The sequence below is a fragment of the Berghia stephanieae genome, chromosome 7 (genome assembly GCF_034508935.2).
Source record: "Berghia stephanieae isolate SIO BIC M18660-M18661 chromosome 7, UCSD_Bste_1.3, whole genome shotgun sequence".
Lineage (NCBI taxonomy): Eukaryota > Metazoa > Mollusca > Gastropoda > Nudibranchia > Aeolidiidae > Berghia > Berghia stephanieae.
The window spans coordinates 13,201,060-13,211,059 of record NC_088366.1 but is presented as its reverse complement, the minus strand read 5'-3'; the positions used below and the strand labels follow the sequence as shown (position 1 = coordinate 13,211,059).

Below are 10,000 nucleotides of genomic sequence, written 5' to 3'. Positions count from 1 at the left end.
AACAACTACAACTACAACACTAAAAATTAGGGTTTTCAGACCAATAGTACACGTCGGTGGAATCCCGCCTTTTTCTGCCTCTGACTCTGTGAGTTGAATACCTAACACATGATATAGGGCAAAAGATAGGGGTATAATTTATTCGATTGCATAATATGACTCTCTAGAAAGTTTTTAAAAAAGAATTTTAAAAAATTGAGCTTTATATAGCGCAATATCCACTAAAATGTGCTCAAAGCGCGTTACAAGGGGTCCCTGGTTAGCAGCAACATTTAACATGTAGGACGGGACATGACGCCTGTTGGGCAATATTACAATTTTTCGGACAAAGACAACGCTGTTAACGGCCAGGTACTCGTTTTACACCTGAGTACGGTGAGAGAATGTGTGTGAAGAGCCTTTTCCAAGGACTCAACTATGCGCCGAGCGCGAGGCTCGAACCCAGGACCTTCCGATCCGAAAGCGAGTGTCATACCACTAGACCACATAGCCGCACAAGTTGGTTCTTTAATGTGAGTATCGATTTAAATAAAGTTTGATGATAAGCCTATATACTATATATGGAGTCTATATATTATTTTTTTTTTCACAACTCGGTGCTTTCATGTGCAATTTCACCTTTATTTCCCATGTAAAGATTTTTATACTTGTTATAGGTTACTTGCACAATGCACAAGTCTGTTTGTAAAAAAGTAAAAAAGCTTTTGCTGATTTAGGACATCGACCGTCTACTTACATATTATATTTGAAAGTGCATGTTGAAATTGACCCTTCTATGCCAATGGTATAAGATAGAAATTATATCACAATGAAGTTACGACTCACTTCTTTCCTTTACGGAAATGACATCGGGCAAGGGAGATAAATCTAACGAAAATGTTTTGCGTCTGCTAGTCTGCCTCGGCTTTCTATGATTCTTCCTTGACTTCGGTAAGCAAGTTGTTACTTCATTATTTAAATTATCTTATTTACATAGCCTATGTGTAATTGTTTCAAGCGCTTTGAATGCTTACACCTTTGCTAAATATCGGCTATCGGCTCTAAATTTGTCACTCTGGTTTACTCGTGCGGTTATGTGGTCTTGTGGTATGACTATGACTCACTCACTCGCTATCCCGATTGAATACTGGCACCGGCACGTAAATATATGCAGGTCTGACATCCTAACCCACTTATACTTATGGGCCTAGTTTAACATTGTTGTCATGGACAGTATTTTGTGTCTTTTTTGAGATTTCCATTACTAATGAATAATGAGTAAGCCCATAAGGAATTTGGTTATCAGACTCAGACATCATGCAAAGAATAAGTGCACGGCGACAAGCACCGAGCCCGATAGTCATGTTGATGCTTGAGCAAAAAAGAAAATGAGAGGGGAGAAACATCTCAAAATCGAAAATTCCTCTGATGTTTTCAGAGCAAGCATTTTAAAAATTGATGAATCAGCGGACAACCTATTTTCTTGTTAAAAGACTGAAAGAAGGAATCATTTTGCAACCAAACTGAAACATAGACGTCTAACATTTAACATGAATTTGACATCAGTTGACAAAAACAACGGGTCTGTGATATTCAAAGACATCGGGTCTTAGGAAGGATCTGTAAAAATAGTAATGATACAATAAAGTAATAACAAAATCCGTGTATAGATTATTGCTAACGTTTAATAGTGGATAGAACTTGGATTGATTGTATGGATCAGAGGACGAACCGTACAAGACTAAAAAACCGGAAGTAAACATTGAATACAATAGAAGTGCACCGTAGTGCTTAAAATGTAAGACAAATGTTCGTGCGAAGCACCGACAGAACTGGTCGCCACACTACCCCTCCCCCAGCGGGGCGCAACAGTTGTTCAGCGGAATCTTGGTGGTAGCCGAGATTCTCGACCTGATCGACTTGTTGTCGCCAGGTGTCCCGTGACAGGGGTTGAATTCACGTGTTTCAGTTGCGTGTCATCTGAATGAGGTAATGTCAATGGTTTTGGGTTGGCTGTTGTGTTGCTGATGTTAGTGTCTGAGTGTGAGAGGTGTGCAGTTTTTAGTCGATCGATGGAAATCTTTTCAGAGCGACCTATCATGTCCAAAATGAAATATTTGTCCCTTTTGTCAATAATCCGATAAGGGCCGTCATATGGACGCTGGAGCGGATGTCTGTGCGAATCAATTCTCACATAAACGTAACCAGTAGATGCCAGGTTGGATGGCACATATGTGGACTGTTGGCCGTGAAACTTGGGGGGTGGTGGTTTCATGGAACGTATTGTGTTTTGTAGCCACTGAACGAATTCTGACTTTGGTGTAGATGTTTCAGGACCAGTCGACGACAAAAACTCTCCTGGAAGACGAAGGGTTGAACCGTAGACTAAATCAGCGGGGGAACAGCCAGAGTCCTCTCGCCAGGATGTACGAATCCCCAGCAACACAATGGGTATCTCCGAATACCAGTTAGTGCCTGTGGTCCGGGCTTTCAGTGCTGCCTTCAGTTGGCGATGGAATCGTTCAATCATCCCATTTGCTTGAGGGTGATATGCGGTTGTTCGGTTGACGTTGATGCCCAAACACCTGTTGCACTCTGTCCAAAGTGCCGATGTGGATTGTGCGCCACAGTCGGAAGTAATGTTTTCAGGAACACCAAATCGGGAAATCCAATGGTGTATCAAAGCTTGAGCACAGGTAGAAGCATGAGCATCTGGAAGAGGAATTGCCTCTGGCCACCTCGTGAAGCGATCGATGACTGTAAACAAGTAAGTCATACCTTGGCTGATGGGTAGTGGTCCAACGAGATCAACATGGAGGCTACTAAATCGATTCGTTGGTAGTGGCCGGTCGACAAGTGGTGCTCGGGTGTGCCTATGCACTTTGGAAGATTGACAATGATGACACTCTTTACACCATTTACGTATGTCTCTTTTCATCCCATGCCAAACGAAACGTTGACTGATGGCGTGTTGTGTGGGCCGTGCGCCGCCGTGGGAGAGACCGTGAATCTGGTCAAAAATTTGTCGAGTCCATGACGTTGGAAGAATGGGGCGTGTTGCGCCTGTTGAAGTGTCACACAAGACTGTGGATGAACCAAATGGAATGTTCTCAAGTGTAAGACCTGTGGTAGATTTGCGATAAGATTCCATTTCCTGTGAGTGAACCTGGTCATATGCAAGTTTAGTGAAATCAGTAATGGAACAGATGCCTGAGTCTGTGGGCGTCATAATATTAAAACGCGAGAAGGCATCAGCTACCACGTTAAATTGACCTCTGATATGCTGAATATCAGTGGTGAATTCGGCGATGTAAGACAAGTGTCTTGTTTGTCAAGGCGAGCGGTCAGTTTGACTGATGAGAGCGGAGACAAGTGGTTTGTGGTCTGTGAATAATGTAAATGCCCTACCCTCCAGGAAATGCCTGAAGTGTTTGACAGCGCTGTAAGCGGCGAGCAGTTCGCGGTCAAACGCACTGTATTTTTTTTCTGTGGCTGAGAGCTTCCTAGAAAAGAAGGCAAGCGGGACCCAGTTATGACCTTGCTTTTGTTCAAGTTGTGCACCGACAGCTGAGTTGGAAGCGTCAACTGTAAGACTTGTTGGGGCATTTGGTAGGTGAAGGAGAACAGCGTGTTTCAAAGCCTCCTTGGCCTTTTCAAACGCCGTATTGCAGTCATCAGACCACACGATGGATTGTCCTTTGCCACTTGCCTGAGAATGTAGTGGGGCAAGGAAGTCTGCCACGTGTGGGATAAATCTGTGGTAATAGTTTAGCAAGCCAAGGAATCGCTGAAGGCCAGCACGGTCAGTGGGAGGGGCACTGTCACGTAGAGAGGCCACCCTGTCCGGTAGTGGAAGAATCCCTTCAGCAGTCACACGGTGGCCAAGAAAATCCAACTCGCTAACACCGAAAACGCATTTCGCCTTGTTGATCGCAAGTCCGTTTGTAGAGAGGAGTTGAAAAAGTTCCCGTAAGTGTTCAATAATATGTTCTTTATGTGAATGACTGGCAACCAAAATGTCGTCAACATACACGAAAGCGAAAGGTATGTCTCTCAAAATGCCATCCATGACTCTTTGAAATGCTTGGGCAGCGTTCTTCAAGCCAAGTGGCATCCGCACGAATTCCCACAACCCAAATGGCGTAATGATTGCTGTTTTTGGAATTGACGACTCTGCCATGGGAATTTGATTATAGCCCCTAATCAGGTCGATCTTGGAAAAGGTGTTGCATCCAGAAAGGCGGCTATTGAAGTCGTGAATATGAGGTAGAGGATACCGATCATCTTTGGTCACAACATTGAGGTGTCTGTAGTCACCGCAAGGCCTCAGTTGGCCATCCGATTTGGAAACTACATGTAGAGGGGATGCCCATGCTGATTTAGAGCGACGGATGATTCCCATCTGCTCCATCTTGAAGAATTCAGCCTTTGCTGCAGTCAGTTTTTCTGGATTGAGACGGCGCGCTCGAGCGTGGACGGGCGGCCCATTGGTGATTATGTGATGCTCCACGCCGTGTTTGTTGCGAGATGAGTTAAACTGGGGAATGAAAAGGTCTGGAAACTGTTGAAGGAGGTCAGAGTATGCAGTACTTGGGTGCACTGAGAGGCCGGCAAGGCTTATGGGTGAATTAGTATATTTAAGTGGAACAGAAATGTTGTCCATAGACAAGAGTCGTTTTCCTTTTAGATCAATTATCAGGGCGTTAGAAACAAAGAAATCCACACCCAGGATGGGACGTGTCACATCTGCCAGGTAAAATTCGTGATTGAGGACTTGATTAGATTTTATTTCTAAAGTGATGGTGCGTTTACCCCAGGTTTTGATTGATGTTCCGTTTGCAGCAGAGAGTGTAATAGAAGGTGTTAATGTTCTGCGGTCTTGAGTTGAGGCGGGGAATACAGAAACATCAGCACCAGTATCGATCAAGAAAGATTGTCCCAAACGTCTATCATAAATGGAAAACGTGTTTGAATTTGAATTGCTGACCGATTCCACGTTCATCGACCAGCCGAAGCGTTTCCCGAAGAAGGCAAGTTTTGTTTGTTTCCTTTGAGTTTGAGTAAACTGGAAAATTTACAACCATCTTGGCAGCGACGGGCGTCTGGTCCAAATCGTTGATGATAATAGCAAATAGAGTTGGGCATGCTATGTTGAAGAGGCTGTCCACGTTGGCGGACTGTCTTAATTGCAGCAACAGTCTCCTCTGACTGTGGTCGTGTGGTTGTTACATCCTGCTGAGGGTAAGTCAGGAATGGTGATGAGGAAATATGTTGCACACCGGACATGCGTGTCTCCCAGATTATGTCAGCTGCCTCAGCCAATTCTTCTGTGTCTGTAAGATTGTGCCCGGCTAAAATGCCTCGAATGTCCGGGGGAAGGTTCATGAGAAACAATGCACGTTTCAGAGTGACAGGGTCATCATTTAGTGCATTTATCTTGCGCAGTAGAGCAGTTGGGCTTTTGTCACCAAGACCATTAAGATTAAGGAGTTCTGTGTCTTTCTAGGTCTGGGATTTGCCGAAGGTCTTGATCAAAGCTTTTTTTAAGCTGCCATATTTATCAAGATGTGGTGGGTTTACTAGCAGTGACTGAATTTCTTCTGCAGTATTTATGTCAAGAGAACTGACAACATAGTCGTACCTTGTCTGATCCTGAGTAATTTTCTTGGTGTTGAACTGTGCCTCCACTCTTGCGAACCAAACCTCCGGTGATTTAGTCCAGAATTCCGGGAGCTTGATGGAGACAGAGTTGATTTGTTGTTCACGGAAGTTGGTGGAAGCAGCAAGAGCCTGTAGTTGGCCTGTCAAATTCGCAACTTGTTGTGAGAGATCTGGTTGAGCCATTTTACGTATTCGCGTCGGGGTCACCAATGTAGAAATAGTCAGTAATGATACAATAAAGTAATAACAAAATCCGTGTATAGATTATTGCTAACGTTTAATAGTGGATAGAACTTGGATTGATTGTATGGATCAGAGGACGAACCGTACAAGACTAAAAAACCGGAAGTAAACATTGAATACAATAGAAGTGCGTCGTAGTGCTTAAAATGTAAGACAAATGTTCGTGCGAAGCACCGACAGAACTGGTCGCCACAGATCAATCTTTTCAGCTCGACATATGAATGTCATGTCATGTCACATCGAGGAGACCCACATTATATTTGATTATATTATAAGTTATAATAATATGTAACCAAAATTCTTTTAAGGCATAGTGTTTTAACTAAATAATTAAAAAGAAATTGGAATATTTTTGTATTATTGTTCCCTTCAAATAGTTCTTGTTTCTAGTTCTAAAAAAAGAATTCTGGCTGATTTCTACGATCCACTGAGTCACAAAACAAGTTGCCAATTCCTACGATTCGCTGCTTGCACCCTGGTACCAGGTGATTAAATTCTGGGTCATCACAGCTATAAGAAGAAGAAGAACAACAACAACTACAACAAAACGAAGCAGAAGAAGAGCAACGAGGAGGAGGATTAGGAGACAGGAATTTCTTTTGTACTGGACAATGCTTGAGAGAATAAGGTCAAATTAATGTATCGGAAATATTGTTGATTTCGACACAGATTTAAAAAAGTCCAGACTGCATTGTAATCCTATGTTTGCATTATGGAATAATTCTTATTCACTGAGAATAATTTGATTTTTACATTTGTTTTTAAATGTCTATTTTTTTTTTCACCCCAACTCATCCTCCATGATTTTAGAGTTTATGAAGTCGCAATGCAAGTATGGCAGCTGATTATTGCTGGCATCATCATCCACCTTGTATTGTTCTACTCCATCTTTGACATCTACTTCACCACGCCTCTAGTTCATGGCATGACTCCAGTAGAAACGTCTGGCAATCCACCAGCCAAACGACTTTTTCTTTTTGTGGCAGATGGACTTCGAGCTGACAAATTTTATGAACCAGATGGGAACGGTGAACATAAAGCTCCTTTTCTAAGGTGATTGTTTGAATTTGATTATTTAATTTCTTTTTTAACTTTTGCTACATGCATCCATTAAAAAATAATGTTTTAGAAGAAAAGCAGAGGTTCTAGAATGTAGTTTATAATATAGCTAATTATCATTTTCTACCTAAGGCACACCATTCCAGGTGATAGAGGGGATCTGAATCTGAATATTACTTGAGGTCGACTCAATTCTGAGTATTTCTATCTTAGGGCAGAGAGAGCTGTTGAATGTGACAACCATTGTTGGTGTTTGGGCTGAAGAATTTTGATAATCTACGTTGGAATGTTTCTAAATCTGTCGTGTTCATATATGATTTGGGAAGAGTGTTCCAGTCTTTAATAGTGCGGGGTGCAAATGATTTTTTAAGTTTAAGTTTGAAGATTGGTGTTTTGTGTTTTTGAGTGGGTTTTTCTATGAAAGGGTGAATTTGGTTGTATGTCTAGTTGTTCTGATGGGATGGCCGTCATATTGTTTGTATTTTGAACATGAGAGTTTGTCATTCTTCTTTCCGCTTGTCTTGTAAGGGAGTCCATTCAAGCTGTGTGACCATGTCTGTTATGCTGCTATGGGGACTGTAGTCATTGAAGATAAATCTTGCAGTGCAGAACATTCAAGTTAGAATATCAGAAGGATTGCTTTTTAAAAGAGAAATTTAGATGATGAGAATCAGAACTATCAACATTTGACATGACTAAAATGCATTACAAAGACATTGTGCAGTCTTTTCTCTTGCATTGCTGTGAATGTTGGAAAATCAATGAATTATGTTTTTTTTAAGGTTATAATTATATCAGAGAAGAAAATCAAAAAACCAAAATCATTCAGGCTGCTATTATGCTTTCTTGGTTGCATCTATAGAAACAGAATGAGAGTAGAAGTAAAGGATTACAAAGAATAAAATGTGCGAAGCTGTACCACTAAGTTGTGACTGATGGGTGGGTGAGAGTTTATGAAGAGGGACAATGGCAGAAAGAATAGGATAGTTATGATCACCACAATGTTTGCAGCCAATCTGATATTTGATCGATTGGCCTGGTTGAAAAATAACGGAAAATTTGGATCGATTTTATCTTGTTTTGGGGGTTCCGATAGCTCAGTTGGTAGAGCACTGTCTTCACAATAAAATGGACAGAGATCGATCCTGGGTGCAGTCGAGATTTTTTCTGATTCCAACCTGTCCACCAAGCAGTGAATGGGTAGCTGGGTCTGTTAGATGAGGTGGAAAGTACTTCGCAATAGACTAGCATCCTAATCAAAGGGTAGCAAGCAATTACTGTTTTCTGTTTCACACTATATAACCCAAGATAAACTCTGGCTCCATGGGCATAATGACTCTGAAGGACTACTTATCTTGTACATCTATTTATTTTGTCTGACTTTAGTCTTATGCATAATTTCAGAGTTTTGTATTTCATTATGCCTTTTCCCCCCAATTTTTACTTTCAGGAACATAATGGAAAAAGAAGGGGTTTGGGGTGTCTCACACACTCGAGTCCCCACCGAGTCGCGTCCTGGACATGTTGCTCTCATTGCAGGATTTTATGAAGATGTTAGCGCTGTTGCTAAAGGTAACATTTGATAGAATTCTGAGGTTGCGCTCAAATGTCTGCATGTTGTAAGGGATGCTAGGAAAAGCCATTTCAGTGTTACGTTCACAGAGACAAAATTTTGATAAGAAATTTACATGATTGGTTCTATGCGTTATAATGTAAACATGATGTCCATATTTTGAAATATTTTTGTACTGTTTTCACCATCACAAATGACTGACACACAAGATCATCAAACGCATCCTTTTTAGAGATTGCCCATATTAATATTAAAATGTCAAATGTCTGTATATGCATTATTTATCAATATCAAAACAAATATAGCTAGCTGAAATTGAGTATTGCACCTTTTGTTTCCATAGGTTTTGAAAAATATTATTTACTTGAGATTCTTGTCTTCTAGTCATCTTCCAACACCACGAATCACTTTAGTCACATCATCATTCATGCAACCCAAATGCAAAACGAATGTAATGAATGTAATAAGTGACTGTAGCCTTTTCATCCAGTTGTACATAATGCTCCTCATTTCATAGAGCTGTCATTTTCTTCATCCAAGTCAATAGATATAAAAGGTTGTATTAATAAAATTATGAAAGAAACATATTAAAATCATAAAATGTCCGCTGTTTCATCATTCACAAAGGACTTCACAATACTTCAATGCTCGAATAATTGGTGGCAAAACCACACATCCTTTGTATATATATATGTATGTGACCACCACCTCAAAATGGTATTATGTTCAGATCTTAGATATTAAATTTATGCCAAAAAAAAAAAAATGAAAATTAATTAATTTTACACTGTGTATTGAGGACAATAGACGTTGAGTGGCAAAAACTCATATTTGTCATTTCTTGTCATTTTGAATTCAGTATCAATTTTTGACATCTGATTGACCCTGAGATAATATCCTTCTCAGATGATAGGCCACATATGCTAAAATAGACAAAAACCCTATTTTCTTTTCTAACTTCACACTGAAAACACCATTCATTCTTCTTACTCGTGTTAATTGCTTTTTTTATGGGCCCGTGTAGTTGATTTAGACAAAAATAACTGATTAATTAGGGAAGTCAGTCTCACTCTTTTCTCTTTGAATAATTAAATGCATAATGCATGTTATATAAGATAGATTAATAAAGTTTTGTCTGACACTACACATCCACATTCAGGCTACGTTTAACGCTCAGACTGTAATGACATAACAGAAAGTGTTATGAGATGCCTTTTCATCCTTCGGCAAAGAGAAAAAATGTTTAATTTTTAAACGGATCATCACAATGCCCAGTGATCTAGCATTGCATAATGTTGTGAGTGAACCTATGGGTGTGCATTGCATCATGCATATATCATAGCTGCCAATCCTCCCGGAAATTGCGGGAGACTCCTGCATTTTTAGTTCGTCTCCCGGGCTCCCGCCCATCACACCAATCTCCCGCATTTTAAAAAAACTTTTAAACTCAATTGTTGGTCATTCTAAAACTGTTTCAAGTCATAG

General features: G+C 40.5%; 2 protein-coding genes across 2 annotated transcripts in view; one reads left to right on the top strand and one right to left on the bottom strand.

The window, feature by feature from the left end:
* The window catches only part of LOC144976698 (NAD-dependent protein deacylase sirtuin-5, mitochondrial-like), a 26,886-nt gene extending 26,076 nt beyond the window's left edge, over window positions 1-810 (bottom strand). Inside the window, exon 1 of the mRNA XM_078921050.1 lies at window positions 737-810. The gene's annotated coding sequence lies outside the window, so the exon portion shown is untranslated. The remainder of the gene's footprint in view (window positions 1-736) is intronic.
* The window catches only part of LOC144976697 (GPI ethanolamine phosphate transferase 1-like), a 41,939-nt gene continuing 32,734 nt past the window's right edge, over window positions 796-10,000 (top strand). The window contains exons 1-3 of the mRNA XM_078921044.1: window positions 796-930; window positions 6,694-6,936; window positions 8,393-8,514. Coding sequence (XP_078777170.1) covers window positions 6,710-6,936; window positions 8,393-8,514 — 349 coding nt within the window. The 5' untranslated portion in view covers window positions 796-930; window positions 6,694-6,709. The remainder of the gene's footprint in view (window positions 931-6,693; window positions 6,937-8,392; window positions 8,515-10,000) is intronic.